The 17498-nt window shown below is 41.3% G+C and overlaps 1 protein-coding gene across 1 annotated transcript; it reads right to left on the bottom strand.

The window, feature by feature from the left end:
• Positions 1 to 7044: 7044 nt before the first annotated feature.
• tgm2b (transglutaminase 2b) lies at positions 7045 to 17194 on the bottom strand. The gene is made up of 13 exons (XM_085406142.1): positions 17038 to 17194; positions 13988 to 14167; positions 12857 to 13075; positions 12252 to 12370; positions 10445 to 10573; positions 10174 to 10351; positions 9877 to 10009; positions 9475 to 9578; positions 9156 to 9395; positions 8425 to 8700; positions 8177 to 8337; positions 7878 to 8014; positions 7045 to 7300 (listed from the first exon to the last, which is right to left on the bottom strand). The coding sequence occupies exons 1-13, from the start codon at positions 17045 to 17047 to the stop codon at positions 7153 to 7155; spliced, it is 2034 nt and encodes a 677-aa protein (XP_085262268.1). The 5' UTR covers positions 17048 to 17194; the 3' UTR covers positions 7045 to 7152.
• Positions 17195 to 17498: the final 304 nt, after the last annotated feature.

Below are 17498 nucleotides of genomic sequence, written 5' to 3'. Positions count from 1 at the left end.
GGAATACTGATGCTTTCTTTAAATGCACGGCACAAATTAAAGAGTTCAGCCTGCTCGTGATGTGAGCTTGTAGCATATTTGAGATATATCTGTGGTATCTTGCACTGTTAAATGGTGAATAAGCTTTACAGGTCTGTGGCTGTGTTCCAGTTCAGCACTGTGATCTGCAGCTGTCTAATACAATGATAATTGATAATTGTGTCATAAAGCTAGAGCCCTCTCTGCTCATTTAGAAGTATTTGGAGGACAAACACTGGAGCCGTGAGAGGCAGATGAAAGGGAACAGGTGCCAGAGAGCTCAGCTACAGGAGCCTAAGTAGACATGGAAAAAGAGGTGCATGAGAAATGGGGCTGAAAAAGCAGATATGCATTTTTTTTTAAGTTAATCAACTGTCTTTTTTTGTCTCTCTGACTACAGAGGAATTGAGAAAAGAATATAAAGGAAACTGGCATGTAGTAACTTGCAGAATATTCCACAGCTCAGTCTGAGTATAATCAGTGATGAAGGATTTATAGGCAAGGCAAGGCAAGGCAAGTTTATTTGTATAGCACAATTCAACAACAAGGTGATTCAAAGTGCTTTACAGAGACATTAGAAACAAGAACAAATAAAAAGCATGATTTAAAATTGAATAAAACAAGCAAATAAACTAACTAACTAATTAACAAACAAACAAACAACAGTATATAAAATCAAAACAGATAAAATCAGAACAGTAGATAAAATCAGTAGTTAAATGTAAGTTTTGAAATTTAAGCTTAAAGTGTGGATTTGGTGCTTTATTCAAATGCAGCTGAGAACAGGTGAGTCTTCAACCTGGATTTAAATAAACTGAGTGTTTCAGCTGATCTGAGGCTTTCTGGGAGTTTGTTCCAGATATAAGGAGCATAAAAGCTGAATGCAGCTTCTCCGTGTCTGGTTCTGACTCTGGGAACTGATAAAAGACCGGATCCAGATGACCTGAGGGATCTGGATGGTTCATACTGGGTCAGGAGGTCATTGATGTATTTTGGTCCTAAACCATTCAGAGCTTTATAGGCCAGCATCAGAACTTTAAAGTCTATCCTCTGACGGACAGGCAGCCAGTGTAAGGACCTCAGAGCTGGACTGATGTGGTCCACTTTTTTGGTCTTAGTGAGGACTCGAGCAGCAGAGTTCTGAATGAGCTGTAGTTGTCTGACTGATTTTTTTAGGTAGACCTGTAAAGATGCTGTTACAGTAATCAAGCCTACTAAAAATGAATGCATGGACTAGTTTTTCCAGGTCCTGTTGAGACATCAGATCTTTTATCCTTGATATATTCTTGAGGTGATAGTAAGCTGACTTTGTTATTGTCTTAATGTGTTTTTCTAAGTTTAGGTCTGCATCCATCACTACACCCAAATTTCTCGCCTGGTTTGTGGTTTTTAGATGTATAGATTGAAGTTCTCTGGTGACCTGTAATCGTTTTTCTTTGGTGCCAAAGACTATTACCTCAGTTTTGTTTTTGTTTAGCTGGAGAAAATTGTGGCACAACCAGTCATTGATTTCCTCAATGCATTTACCAAGAGCCTGTACAGGGCCTCGGTCTCCTGGTGACATTGTGATATATATTTGTGTGTCATCTGCATAGCTATGATAGTTTATTTTGTTGTTCTTTATAATCTGTGCCAGTGGGAGCATGTAGATGTTAAACAGAAGGGGTCCCAAGATGGAACCTTGGGGAACTCCACATGTGATACTTGTCTGCTCAGATGTGAAGTTACCTATTGATACAAAGTATTTCCTGTTTTCTACGTATGTTTTGAACCAGTTTAGTACAGTTCCTGAAAGACCTGTCCAGTTCTCCAGTCGTTTGAGTAATATGTCAACAACAACACCTACGCCAGAATGCTGTTTATAGACTTCAGTTCAGCATTCAATACAATCCACCCCTCACAACTCATCAGGAAACTGACAGACCTGGGTATCAGTTCCCTCATCTGCAAATGGTTACTGGACTTCCTGACCAACCGCCCCCAACATGTCCGGCTGGATAACCGCTGCTCATCTACCATCACAATGAACACCGGTGTACCACAAGGCTGTGTGATGAGCCCTTTCCTCTACTCCCTCTTCACCCACGACTGCAGACCTGCTGGTGGTTCCAACACCATCATTAAGTTTGCAGATGACACCACGGTGATTGGCCTCATCAGTGACAACGATGAGGCCGCCTACAGGGAGGAGGTGGATCGTCTGGCTGAGTGGTGCGACAGAAACAACCTGCTGCTTAACACCGAGAAGACCAAGGAGCTCATCGTGGACTACAGGAGGAATGCTGACCCACATCCACCCATCCACATTAAGGGGACGGCTGTGGAGCGTGTGAGCAGCTTCAAGTTCCTGGGAGTCCACATCTCCGAGGATCTCACCTGGACGACCAACTGCTCCAAGCTGGTCAAGAAGGCTCACCAGCGCCTCTTCTTCTTGAGGACTCTGAGGAAGAACCACCTGTCCTCAGACATCCTGGTGAACTTCTATCGCTGCACCATCGAGAGCATCCTGACCAACTGTATAACAGTCTGGTACGGGAACTGCTCTGCCTCGGACCGGAAGGCGTTGCAGAGGGTCATGAAAACTGCCCAGCGCATCGCCGGAGCACCACTTCCTGCCATAAAAGACATCTACAGGAAGCGGTGTCTGAAAAGGGCTGGGAAAATCATCAAAGACCCCAGTCACCCATCACATGGACTCTTCACCCTCCTGCCCTCTGGGAGGCGCCACAGGAGCCTCCGGACTAAGACCACCATGTACCGGAACAGCTTCTTCCCCACAGCTGTCAGACTCCTGAACTCTGCCTCCTGACATCTGACCCACGTTAAACTCATGGACTGAACATACACACACCCACAATGGACAACTGTACCCTCAAACACAATAATAACATGGACTGAACCACCACTCACAACCACTAGCACTTTATATAGCCTCTGTAGAAATTATCCACATATCTCACTTATCTTAACTGCACTACTGTATAGCTCTGTAAATAATCATTCTGTACATTCGATAATCTTTAATCCTACAACTGTTTACAACTTGCATAGTTCCCATTTCTGTATAGCTGTATATCCCAGATTCTGTAAAGTTATTTATTTCATATTCTGTATAGTTTTTTCATATTTATATCCTGTTCATATCCTGTACATAGCTTGTACTCACTACAGCCTGTACATACTTATAGTTATAGAATATTCACAACATACTTCATACCATGTACATTATAACATACCATAATAGACCCATTTCTGTAATATACTCACATATCTATATTATTGCTAATATATATTGTAATATATCTATATCACTAAAGCACTTCTGGATGGATGCAAACTGCATTTCGTTGCCCTGTACCTGTGCATGTGCAATGACAATAAAGTTGAATTCTATTCTATTCTATTCTATGTTGTGGTCAACTGTATCAAATGCTGCACTGAGATCCAGTAAAACTAGGACTGACATTTTTCCACTGTCTGTGTTCAGACATATGTCATTAAACACTTTGGTCAGAGCGGTTTCAGTGCTGTGGTTCTGTCTAAAACCTGACTGGAAGGCATCGTAGCAGTTATTCTGTTTTAAGAAGTAACTGAGCTGTTGGGAAACTGCTTTTTCAATGATCTTACTTAAAAACGGGAGATTTGAGATCGGCCTGTAGTTGTTCATTTGTGTCTTGTCAAGATTGTCCTTTTTCAGTATAGGTTTGATTACAGCAGTTTTTAGTGATTCTGGAAACACACCTGATAATAAAGAAAAGTTGACGATCTGTAACAGGTCTGACTCTAAAGTCTTTGAGACCTTTTTGAAAAAACTTGTTGGCAGGACATCTAAACAGCAGGAGGAGGAGTTCAGTTGACCTAAGATGTCCTCCAAGTCTTTGCTGTTAATAGGTTGAAACTGTTTCATGGTGTTTAAACAGTTTTTTGGTGGACACAGTACATATCCTGGATCTGCTGTTGATGTACCAATTGCTTGTCTAATTTTTTGGATTTTTTCAGTGAAGAATTTGGCAAAGTCATTGCAGGCCATGGTCGAATGAAGTTCAGCTGCCACTGACACAGGGGGGTTTGTTAGCCTGTCAACTGTAGAAAATAAGACCCGAGCATTGTGGCTGTTTTTAGTGATGATGTCAGAGAAGTAGGACCTCCTTGCATTCCTCAGTTGTAAATTATAATTGTGAAGTTTCTCTTTATAAATGTCATAATGAACCTGGAGGTTTGTTTTTCTCCATCTGCGCTCAGCTTTCCTACACTCTCTTTTTTCATTTTTCACCAGTGTGGAGTTTCTCCATGGAGACTTTTTCCTTCCAGAGATAACCTTCACCTTAATGGGAGCAATAGTGTCCATTACATTTAACATGTTAGCATTGAAGCTATTGACGAGCTCATTGACTGACCCTCTGGGCAGGTCAGGTGTTAATGGGAAGACCTGGTTAAAAATTGCACTACTGTGTTCAGTTATACACCGTTTTGTGATCACTGTTGTTGATATATTTGTGTGGGCTGAGATTTTACTTTCAAAGAAAACACAGTAATGATCAGACAGGCCCACATCAGACACAGTAACCTTTGAAATGCTCAGGCCTTTGGAGATCAGTAGGTCAAGAGTGTGTCCTCTATGTGTCCGCTCCATCATCTCCTCAGTGAATTTCAGGTGTGGGGAGGAGGGAGAAAGGGAGGGGGAGGAGGGTGATGGCCTGTCAGGGGTTTGGGGGACTGGGGAAGGTCGTGGTCCCTTGTCCTGGTCGTTGGTGTTGTTGAGAGAGTTGGAGGCAAATAGGGACCCCTCTTCTTGCCTTAGATGTCTCTCCTTTCTGAGGCTCTTCCTCAGATGCCATGGATGTCTCTCCTTTCTGAGGCTCTTCCCGGGTGGGGGCAAATGGAGCTCCTCCTCAAGGTTTCTGCTGGGCTTTGTCTGTTCTTGGAGTACTGTTTGTTCCTCTTTATGAGATAACTCCTCGTTTATCTCAGCCTTGGCACCAAGCACAGATGGATGACGTATGGAATAAAACAAGTTGGAGGTGAACAGTTTCACCCCTGACTTGTTAAAATTAAATCCATTTGCTTTGAACAGATGCCTGCGTTCCCAAAAAATATTAAAGTTGTCGATAAAATGCACTGAGTGGTCAGCACATGCTGATATAAGCCATTTATTCAGTGTAAACAACCTGCTGAATCTCTCGTCTCCTCCTCTGACCGGCGGTACAGGTCCACTGATGAATACAGCTGCATTCAGAGAGTTTACAGTATTTAATAATCCAGTAAAGTCCCGTTTCAGAACCTCCGACTGTTGTTTGGACACATCGTTTGACCCTGTATGCAGAACAATGTTTGTCACAGTTGGATATTCATCTGCAATTTGAAGAATTCTCTCCTTCAGGTTGTTGACCATATCGTTAGGAAAGCAGAGGACTTTAGTGTTCTTACCGCACATCCTTTGTACATCCTTTACAGCAGAGTCACCCACAATCAGAGTTTCAGGCCTAGCCTTTAGCTTTCCCTGTGGCCTTTCACTTTTCAACAGATTTTCAGACCTTATTTCGCTGCTTTTAGATGGATGGTTGTCCGATATAGATCCAGGGTCCTTTGATAGTGGAGCAAATCTGTTCTGCAGTTTCACATTCAGTTGTTTTGGAGGTTTGTTGTTAACCTTCCTATTCACGGTTGTCCAGTCCTGTTTCCTCCTGTATACAGGGGTAGAAGAGCTTCTCTGTCTCGTAGGAAGTGAAGGCCAGTCGGTTTCAGAGATTTCAGCTCGCTGTGCCCTGCCTGTGATACGTCCTCCCCCTTCCAGGAGACATGATTTATGTCTTGGTTTTGCACCAAGACAGTCTAAGGGGGGATTATCACTTGAGGATTTATAATAATGCACAGAGTCTACTTTCTTGGTCATGTTATCTGTGCTCCTTAGCTGTGTACTAGCTTGCTCATCGCCATTGTTTTGAATCAAAGGCAAGGTTGTTTCATTTCCACACAGTCCATTTACCTCCACGTTTACTTCTAAGCGATGAATTTTTGTCTCCAGTACTGCAATCTTCTGCAGGAGGCTGTGGTAGTCATCTGTGGAGAGGGAAGGCATCTTGTTGCTAGTTAGCCTAGCGGTTAGCACCTTTCCAGGCTATTGAGGCTGCTCGGTGCCCAGACGCTGTAATCAGGCTTCAGCTGTGTCTAGGCCACAGACACACGGAGCGCTGAGGATAAGGTAACCATAAAATGTTGCTGTTTCTGTTAAGAACACTCTAGTCCTAATGATCTACAAGTGTCCAGAAGTTATCGCAGGTAAGCTCACACGGAAAAAAGGGAAAAAATCAGCATAAAAATCAATATAAGAAGCAAAGCATTCAAGAGCAAAGAGATGAAGTGTCCACACTCACAAAGGGGAGGAGCAAAAAAGGGGAGAGGAGATTATGATGATCCTTGTTTTAAGTAAAGCTTTCATTGCAGTAATAACAGAGGGTCATTAAATGATGTAATGTGTTAGGAGACAAAAGATTAGCTTCCAAAGTGTGTTTGAAGTATTCATTTGTAATCTCAGTACATACGGGGAACTAATGCCAGCATGTTTACTAGGGACAGAGATGCTACCATAAAAGGAATATTTGCAGAGTCACAGTGTGCATGTGGAAATGGATCCCATGAGTAAAATAAAATATTCAGGATTGGCTGTGATTAGCCAGGGAAATATTTACTGTATATAAACAACAAGAGAAAAAGCATCATAAACACAGCTCCTCCATATTGCCTTTGCTGTAGTTAGTCCAAATGTGTTGACTGTCATATAATACGCAAACAAAAACCTACACATTGCATTCTCAGTCACGTGGAAACAAAGGCTGTTACTGACTGGCAAACAAGATTTTTAATTTTGTCAAATAACACATAATACCTAAAATCATCAGACTGTGGCTGGCATCGGTGAGTACAAAGCATTCATAAATCACAGTAAAAAAAAAATTGGGCTCAGACTAAAGTATATATCCACATAGTAATCCCTAATAAACAAGAGAGGAGACAGTAAGAAAGCACTGGAGCAGAAAGGCACTAAACTCGATTCATTGTCTAATCTTTAAATGCCTGGTCTGAAAAAAAGAGTAAGAATAATTCCATTTAATGGATTACGGACATTGAAAGGCTTTATTTTCCAATAATCACGTTTCTGTAGCCCTTGACATGACACAGCTTGTTACTGTCGAAGTCAACCACCAGCTTTCTCAGTCCAGAATGGGTGGGTGTGAAGTAGATTTTCACCTTGGCATCTTCACCAGGTCCCACTGGTCCCAGCCTGCAGGAAAAAAGTTTAAATATTACTTTTGAGGCAACACCAGAAGGTTTATATCACAGTCCTGTGATTGCATAGACATTTCAATAATTCCTGCTGTCAAACAAACCATGATACTTGTGACTATTTATGGCAATGGTGCAGTTGGAGTTGAAGTGTTTGAATTGCTCTGAAGAGTTTGGCTAAACATAGTCGTGGTAAAAGAAAAATAGCAGGCACATTGCTCATCAGTCATGGAGTCAGAAACACAAAGCTGGATTTATGTAAAGTAAATTATTGGACACTGTTCAAACACTCAATGAGGAGATACTCCTCCTATCTTCTTCTGTTGAGCAATCATAAGGAATCCGTTTGGTAATTTATTTTCTCTCCTGCCTGCTCCAGTGACCTCCTGTCCTGACTAAACAGCAGCACATTCAGCCAGACATTCGGGTGCTGAACGGAGACTTGGCAGCAAAACGTGAAACAATATGACACAAATCTCATAATTCAAATTGGGAAGTAACATTTCCATTACAGACAGTAATAATTTTTAAAAGGTTGTCTTGAAAAAAGACAAATATCTTAATGGCTTAATGACCTCTCAGTAATGATGCCTCCCCCTGTCAGGTTGGCCCCTTCGATGCTGAAGCAGCAGTTCTCCAGTCTCTCTGGCAGAGGGTTTTGAAGGGTGATCTCTGCAGCCAGCTTCCGATTCTCCTTTGGTTCTCCCAGGATCTGTTCAGAAACAGGCCAAAAATTATGATCACTCTCAGATGAAGCTCATAATGCTGCTTATCTCATAACAATCATGCATGACATTGGTTATATTTGTTCAGGTCACTTCTGGGTTTTAAAGACCCCAAAAGTTTGTATTTTGTCACATATCTTGCTACTCACCCTGACTTTGATTTCAGGGTTGTCCAGTACAACATTTCTCACTGCCAGTGTTGTATCTCCAGTGGTATAGTCCAGCAGCAGAGCTGCCAGACGGATTAGGTTGTCCTCAGTGATCTGACCACCGTATTTGGAGTAGTTCAGCCTTAGTGGAACTTTCCTCTCTGGAAGGACGTAGACATTATATTTTAAACTTACAGTGAAAAGAAAAGTCTGTACTAACCTTCTCTATCAGCGGTGAGCTTACTTACCTCCTCCAGGGGAAAGCTCAACATTGAGTAGATCTTTGAAGCCGCAGTTCCCTCCCATAAACCCATTATAGGACAGCGCGCAGGATCCAAACAACAGGCGGCACTTCTTCTCACTTTGTGTGTTGTTAGTAACCACAGCAAACACATCAAAGTCACAGCCCTTCCTCATATCTGATGTCACCTTGATATTGAGGTGCAGGCCTTGATTCTGTTGCTGCTGGAGCAGCTTGTTTTGATGGTCAGCTTTCTTAAAAGCCTCCCGCTCTTCAGCAGATCCTGTGAGTATTGAAGCGACATCATGGCTTAAATAACAGAAGCCTCGGCCCATATGCCTTGCCATGCTGTATAATCAATTTCTACAGTATATTTGAACCAAAGTGATAAAGTGTGTGTAGGAGTAAATGAGCCTAAGGGTGTTCTGAGTTGACTTTATGTACAATAGGGGGAATGCAAACACTGATAAGCAATTCAGGAATGTAGCTAGAAAGTGACCCTGGTTTTACCTACAGGTATGAGGGAATGATTTCCACGCACACTTACGGTGTGTGAAAAACTGGGCAAAAGTGCAATGAATGCAAACATGTGAGACCATGTTGGATGAGGCGTGCATGGTAAATCCCTCTTTGCATTGCAAACAAGTGTTTAAATAGTACATCTTGGGTAAATATCTATTTTTTTCAAAAGAGAAAGAACTTATTTGATTCAGCTGGAGTGCTAAAAGTTTGATCTACCTTCAGGGTATTTGTAGAGATGAGTGATGTCCTCTCTGGCATCACTGCCCACACTCTTGGTGCTGATCTTTTGGCCAACGAGTGCATTGGAAGAAACTTTCGATGTGCTGCCATCCTTCTTCTTCATGAATGTGATCACATCAGCATTGACCTCAGCAAAGACAAAGGGGGCATCGTACTTGAACGTGAGCTCACCTTCCTTAATGGCTCTGACAGGGGTGGGGCCACAGCAGTACACCCCTGAGGGAAACGGGGGGAAAGACACAGTGAGCACGTTACTTGATAAAACAACATGCTTTAGATGGACAGTCTTTCTTACCTTCACTCTTCTCCTGAGGCGTGGGGTCATAGGCCTGCCAACCATTAAAGTCAGGTTTAAGGTCAGGTCTAGTCATCCAGTTCTCTACCCAGCAGTGATAGTTCCTGTAGATACAATGCATACCATAAAATGGATAGCATAATAGAAACATACTGCATGGTCATATGTATTACAACCATGCATCACATGCAAAAACATTATGGCCACCCTTGCCACACCTCTTCATTACTCCAGACCCAGCTGCCCTAACCAAAGTAACTCAGGTCTTCACACTTGCCCCATGACACAACAGATTCACGCTGAGTATAGCCTGTGGATTCTCTCATTTCAAGATAGTCAGTGATTTAAATTGAATCTGTGAGCTGTCCCACCATTTGTGAGTCAACTTAAAAGAGTTCTCACCAGATCATTTCTTTGGATTGAATGAGTTCTCCATTTTCATTGACATAGCGTTCAATCACCAGGTTGCTGTTGGTGTCATGTGCAGACAGATAGTTGGTTACAAGTCGGCAGGGGATGCCCAGGGCCCTGGAAACTGACAAGGTTTAACAATAACTTAAGTATTATCATATTTAAAAGATGAACAAAATGCATATCATAAATATGTGCTTATATGTAGGATATAATGTTTTGTCTGCTTGAGTCTAAGCAAGCGGTTTTTAGAGATAGGCTACCAAGCCTGGCTCTGTGCTATCTTACCTGAGCAGGCCACTGCAGCAAACACCCAGCACTGTCCATAGCGAACAGGCTGACAGGCTTGTGTGTCCCAGTTGCGCAGGATTTCCACACTTCCCCTCCATAACATGGGGCTGACGCCTCCTTCATAGTCACCTGTCCATTTTCCCAGCAACACCCCTTTGTCATCATTGCAATTCACCTGCCAGGCAAAAGAAACGTGTCTATGAAAATTAACAAAGAGAAACAATACTCTCTCAAAATGAAAGAATATCGAGAAGTCAAAAGGACAAACCATAGCACTCAGCACTCTGGACACGTAAATGGGATTTCTTCTCCCTGAGCAGTCCTTGCCAGGATTTTTCAGATATTTAGGATTCATATCGAGAATCCTCAGACAGACATCCAGGATTCCACTTTCAAACTGTACCGCAACATAAGACACATAACTGCAGATTAAGTGTGAGCGGAAAAATAACAAAACTAGGCATGTCATGGCAGGCACATGCTTTATAAAAATAAATAAATACAACAAATCTGAAATACAATGCAAGTCAAAACTTTGAGCATACCCAATCATTCATATACAATACTGTTTTCATTCAGAATGACGGGCATTAAGGCTTCCACATTTTATAACAAGGGAGGTTATCCTTTATTTTTGCAGATATTGTGCTTCTGCTGCTAAAAATCACATTTACAGTGATTTAAAGTATACTTTGTAGTGGACAGCAGGGCTTACTGCCTTCAAATTCAACCTATGTCCATACTTCAGGAAGCAGAGGACTAAAGGGACTTCACTCAGAATTTTAAAGGGGAAACAGACTGATTTCTGGCAGGGCATGATGTGGAGGATATTCAGGCATTAAAGCAGGAAGGTAAAAATTCAGAGGAAGAGATACCAGCTTTTGAAGAGTCACGTCATGGAAAAACTGATGGAACGCACCATCCATTAACCTCCTAACACTCAACAATTCATTCTTGCCCTATGTGAGGGATGCACGTTTGAGACCTATACATCAACCAAAGTATATGTGTTGTATCTCAGGCCTACTGCAGTGTAAAGAAGACATCCTGGGCTTTCTATTGATGCTGCATTTTATTGCCACAAGGGAGGTTAAGTGATCTGATATTATTATTCTTTTGTTAAAAATTGGTTCTTCATTATTACATTCTTGTCTTTATTTTACCAAGAGCTCAGAAATTTACAGTAATTTTAGCACTTTCAAAACAAAACTTTTATTCAGTGTCTTTGTAGTGCACAGCAGGACTTCCAGCTCTCATTTGTAGAAGGGGAGTCAGACGTATAGCTGTCTGGGGATGAGTTGCCAGGTGAAAGAGGCTGATATTATAACAGTAAAGTGAAAGCTCAAAGGAGTTGGCCGAGCAAGTACAAACATGATTTTCAGGGTTTTTATTGGGTTGTTTTTTTTTTTATCAGTTTTATTGTTAACTCAGTTTCCCTGGGTCTTTTCCCCTGTGTTATGAATAAATCTTCTTCTTTTTGGTACCTCCACTGGTTTTATTTTGTTGTAACACAACAATATATATTGTCGGACACAAACCGGTCCGAGGCGCAAAAAAGCTTGTTAGGGCTCTGAAGTTTTTCATTACAATATCTAGTCGGGGAAATAGGAGTATTTTCACTAGAAATCAACTCTATTGAAACTGGGCTGAAATATCTGTGTTCATGGCATGATCCGAATACCCTAGCATCTGAATGTACCAGGTCCCAGTTACAGCCAGTTCAATAGGTTAGGAGAGACTCTTTAAGATTAGACAGTCCATCAAAGTAACAAATGATCCTAATTTCTCTAATAAGGGAAGAAGGGAAACTGTCCTCTGGAAACTGAATTGTAGAAAGGGAGTGCTTAAAAAATCAGAATAGGAAAACATTATCTTCTGGCTCTCAGGATCCTACTAAAGAAAATACTACTTTATCATGCTGTCCACCCTCTTTATGTATCCAGATCTAGATGTATTTTTCTGTTATCAGAATGAGTGCGGTTCACTCCCTCACCGCTCTGGCACTGTCTGAACTTATATAACTGATTATGTGGATAATGTAGGCAGGCTGATTGTGTCAGTGTTGTTGCTGGCACCTGTCCAAAATTCCAGGGAGTAGGTATGGGATGTTTGTAGGCTCCTCGAAAGATGATCCCATCCTGAGCTAAGACATACTCTGCCAAATTCTCCTTGTTGTCCATGTATACTGCATCACCTGTTGCCAAGAGACATTACAAACATTAATACATGCCTTAATACATGTCCTAACTAGGGTGTAAATGATGTACTGCTGGTCTTTAACTATTGGAAACTGCCTATTGAAAACACAAGAGTGTAAAATACTATTATGTACCAAAGGAAAGACTACAGGCTGCTGCTGGAAAGGTTAGTGCTAGCTCAGCTCAAAAGTAAACACAAGTGAAGTAGCTGACATGTTACAGCTGTCTTCTGTCTATAATCCTCGTTTTCAATCTTTCTCTTTCATTCACTTTCAATCCAGTGCTTCAAAACTATTCCAACAAAGGAATATTCAGCTCAAGGCTGAACTATTGCTTAAAAATCACAACATAGTTGTTTGACTATGCAACCGTTCCCTTAAATGGTCTCTTCACTCGTGCAACTGAAAAGTTCCTGCAATAAACAGGATCATCAAAGTGAGTCTTAACAAGAGCCCCTTGTGCGACAGCTTCTGTTTACCCACCTGGACACCAGGGATTAAAGAGCAGGATGAACTCGATCCTCGCAGAGTGCCCCAGGGTCAGGGTGTAGCGGCCTATAGGCGCATCTGGTGCAGAGCAGATTGACAGGGCCACCATGTCTCCGGGTGGACTGGTGACAGCAGCACTCCAGCAGGAAGTGTCAATGCTGGCAGACAGACCAAAAGAGGCCCTGGTGCCATACTGTTCAGAGGGTTGAGGACCTGCATGAAACCCCAAATATAGTTAGAAGTCTGAGTCTGAAAGAAGAGGCAGAGATCCTAGTGAAACAGTCGTAGCTAGGGAATGTAAACTTACAGTATGTCTTCTGATTTGTGGATATCATAATAGATTAGTAATTCATTCCTAAATTCTGCTGTGTTAAACGAATTTAAAATCATTTGTGTTCACTTTAATCCACAGAGCCAACTCTTTGACATCTCCCACTCAGCCAGCTAAAGCAAGGGCAAGCTTTGGGCTCACACACTGGGGGGGGTGAACGGTGCCGCTCTTATCCATTAAAGCACATTCGACTTTCAAAGGCTGATATCATTATCTGTGATTATACACACGCTTTCCTCTTGGCGAGCAACATTTCCTGTTTAAAGAGTTTCATTCGATGGTCTGCAACAAGTTGACTTATCGTGCTCTTCATAAGAGACTTATCCAAATATTAGAAGAGGACAAGAGACAGAGAGCTTTCACTGTTTGTACTGCAAAAAATTTAAGATATAGTTTCTAGGGCTGCAAAGAATAACAACTAAGGTCATAGAGGATAGAAATGGAAACATCTTTCAGCTACTGTAACTGAGCCCAGTGTGAAAAGGGTGTTGCACTATTGCTGATCGCTGAAGACGGGAACATGACTTCCCTTTCCATAAACTTTGTTTCTTTCCCTTCTCATTCTTGAATAGGCAACAATGAAAATAGTGACAGCATAAACACATGGTAATAAATGGTTTCAAGTTGCTGCTAACTTCCTGAATGAGAGGACACAATGCTTTTCCTATTCCTATTGTGTAGGGAAAGTTTTATTCATTCAATTTTCCAATTGTTTTGATACAGACCATATAAACTTCATAAAAGAACACATGTATATGATATAAATATTATAATACAAGAATCAGGAGCAGTACCTGTTTCTGCAACAAAATCAAGTGAGCTGACTCCTGGCTGGTAGCTTCCAGAGCGAAGGTACAGGCTGATTGAGAAAGGCTGGCCTCTCCTCACAATGAGACGATCAATGCCATTGAGATCGGTGCGATGGTCAGTGTTGTTGAACTCGCACTCCAAGTTCCAGCGATCGATGTCCAGAGCTAAAATGGAGAGAGGGAGGGAAAAAAACGTGAATAAAAAAAGAAAGTATTTAAGTAGTATTTAAAATATGCAGTATAGTCTATAAAGAACCATTTGGTAATGAGAGTTTCTATTATTCTTTATAAAAATGCAGATCAAGAAAAAAAACACAAAGAGTAAAAGAGTATCTGCATATAATATATTTACAATAATCAAACACTGTCTGCAGCACATTTAGCTGAGTACACACACAGCTACTACACAACTACTGACAGAAATTATACAGTGTAAATGCTATTTATATTAAACAATACTGACATATCCATACTTACAATTTTTACTTCTAAAAACATCTCTTACCTAGTAATTTCTCTCAATGCTGACCTAAAAAGTTGGATTTTTAGTCCAGAATAATCATTTAGATTTGTGAAGTTCATTAGTCATGGCCTTGTTTCTTATAATGATAGGAAAAAATATACCTCTATGCATATGGAGCACATGATGCAATGTCGCAAAAAAGTGGAAGCTTTATGAAACCTATTTGCTGTGTAGGACATCGGGAACTCTAATAAAATCAAAAGTGTCCAACAAATACTTTTTAAAAAATGATCAGTTAACTGAAAAAGTGCAGTTAACAAGGTCTGGATTTCCTGTGTCGCAGCTGTGGATGTGGCACATAATCTAAAAAACATAAAACAACTGCTTTGTTTGTTCCTTCTGCTTGTGATGACTTCACTTTGAAATTAAACTGCAGACTGTAGGATGCTCTGTCTTTTCCAATATTCAAGGATGATATTATCTGACAGATCTTCCTGTATTAATTTACCAGAAGCTAAACCCAGACAGTCACTCCCTTCACGCTCCAGTGTCCTTTGTAACTTAAAGAATCCCACCCTTTGATTAAAGGCCCACCTATATGATGACTCAGAGATTCTCTTGCTGCTGTGTAACCACTGGTCATCTGCACTGTGACATGTCATGTTAGCCTCTCCCTATGTATTATTCCTTGAAAACTTAATGCTTGAAACAGACATGAGGTGGTAGTCACAAGGCTAGGAGAGACTTAAGTAAACAAAGGCTCGACTAGAAAAAGTTCCTGCGGTTTTACATGAAATCCATAGGGGCTCATTCCTCAGTATTTGGCATGGCTCTGATGTTTTACTGATCTTGAACTTAGTCCGGTCTTAACTGAAGACACGTTAGTGCAGTGTATTCTGACACAGCTGGAGAGTGTAGTCAGAGCATAATGAGGGCTTTTCTGTTTAGTCTGTTCATGATCCCAAACCAATCAACACATATTTGAAAAAAAAATGTAAGCATTGCACTGAAGCACAATTATTATGTCAAGTTATATAGGAGCCATCTGGAGACAAGGAAGTCCAATAAAACATGCCCTCAGCTTACACAATGTGAAAACAATTACTTAGATTAATAACACATGGATGTCTGTCACCTTAAACCTTTAGAGACAACAGGCTAATGGTGCAGTGGGGAACTGACATCATCCTCTCTGCAGGGCTCTGGAGGCTTGTTGCGGCTACATTGATAGTACAAAAGGCAAGTATTTTGATTTGCTCCCGTAATTGAACATAATGTTTCATTTAAAGCGGAGCAGCTTTGGTATGTCATATGGTATGCATGTGTGGTGTGAAGACAAACTGAATGCATGTCACTGGGTTGCAGTTTATCCTGCAGGGTTGCGTAAATTATAAGGACAGCACTCCATTTTAAACTGAACGGGCCAAAATTCCTAAGCTCCGACCCTCCCTCTTTTTCTAACGTTTACATACTGAACACACCCACTCTCCACTTCCAGTCTACCAACCATGAGCCACACACCACAGTCGCCCCCCCCGTGATGTGTGGATCATGGTTAGCATCACTGAGGCCACTATGAGCCTCATAAGGAAAATTACACAAAGTCTAGCTGGGGACAAGTGTGCATGAGCTGGTACAGTCGACACTGTTTAAAATCCTGGAGAAATAAACAGGGAAAAACACTCTGAACTTTTCAGTCTTCAAGGAGACACCCATGTTGACTGAGGTTCTCCTTCAAAAGTTCATTCAGATTTAAATAAATGCTCTGTGCACATTCAGCATATGGAAAACAAATGTTGCTTATTTATAAGAAGTTAGTGTAAGCATGACCAACTACAATTTGTTCGGAGGTGCGCTGGCAGACGGTTAGGCTGCTATTAAAGTGTCCAGCTGCCCTCCACAGATATTTTTGGTATGTTGCGGTGTTTGACTTCACACACAGGTGGGCAACTTTTTATGTTTTTGAATTATTGGGGATTCCTATTAAACAGAAATGACGTGCTGTTTGTGGAGTTATGAATTTCTTAGCAGCACCATCCGAATTCTTTCTTGGTCCTCTGTGAGCCTAAAAAGAAAGCACTGGTTAAGTAATGGAAGCACCAGCTGCTCTCAGCTGCTATTATTAAGTGTTAGGGACCTTAGAAGGCAATCATCTTCTCAAATATAAAGGTGAAACATTTTTTTAGATCTTCAGATCCTTGATGAAAATGTGACATCGCTATATACAGCAGTACGGTGCTGAAGTGAATAGTGATGACTTCAGACAGCAGTGGAAATCTTTGGCACCGTGCCTGCAGGTTAAGAGTGAAAGTTTCACCTCCTAAACATGCACTTCTCTACAAAACTCTGTAACTAAACATCACAGTCACATTAACATAGACATAGTGGGATAATAATGAACACCCATGCTGACCCGAATGAATGACTCAAAACAACACATGTAACAATATTGATTTTTTTTTTATACTGAGTAAGGTCTTAACTATTTCTATCAAATTCTACGTATTAAAGACCTCTTCGTGCAAAAGATAACATCACCATAAAATTAGTAAGGAGGCACCATACAACTTACCTTGAGCCATGACTATTTCTGTGCTTGTTGACCAAACTGTGTATTCAGGCAGTCTTCAGCTGAGAGAGGAATTTTATGTGTGTCTCTGTTGCTCTCTGCCCTATTTGTAGTCCTCGTTGTGTTTGACAGTCTGGTAGTGGGTGTGACGTGACCCTCCCCTGGAGAGGGAGAGAGAGAGAGGGAGAGAGGGAGAGAGAGAGCTTAGCTAAGACCAATAGTGAGCGCCTGCTACAAAAACACACACGCGCACGCACACACATACACACAAACAGAGGAACTACTATACTTCTTCAGTGATTCATTACACACCCTATGTCAAGTAGGCTGAACGAATAGTAAAGTGCTGTAGTGATTTTGCAATGATCAGCATAGTTTACTGGAAAACAACAGCAGGTTACCGAGTGCACTACGAGCTATCGTATTTAAAAAGTTTCAAAAACATTTAAAAAAGAGAGAAAAAT

Source organism: Rhamphochromis longiceps, linkage group LG5, assembly GCF_057381845.1.
Source record: "Rhamphochromis longiceps isolate RC_006_pf linkage group LG5, R_longiceps_female_GT1.1, whole genome shotgun sequence".
NCBI lineage: Eukaryota > Metazoa > Chordata > Actinopteri > Cichliformes > Cichlidae > Rhamphochromis > Rhamphochromis longiceps.
This window is presented reverse-complemented; position numbering and strand designations above follow the sequence as displayed.

Excerpts from the sequence above, each read along its gene's own strand:
- tgm2b (XM_085406142.1), bottom strand. Across the intron at positions 10,574-12,251 it reads CTCCCTGGAATTTTGGACAG|TTTGAAAGTGGAATCCTGGA; the intron begins GTGCCAGCAACA and ends GTTGCGGTACAG. Across the intron at positions 10,010-10,173 it reads TGCTGCAGTGGCCTGCTCAG|TTTCCAGGGCCCTGGGCATC; the intron begins GTAAGATAGCAC and ends AAACCTTGTCAG.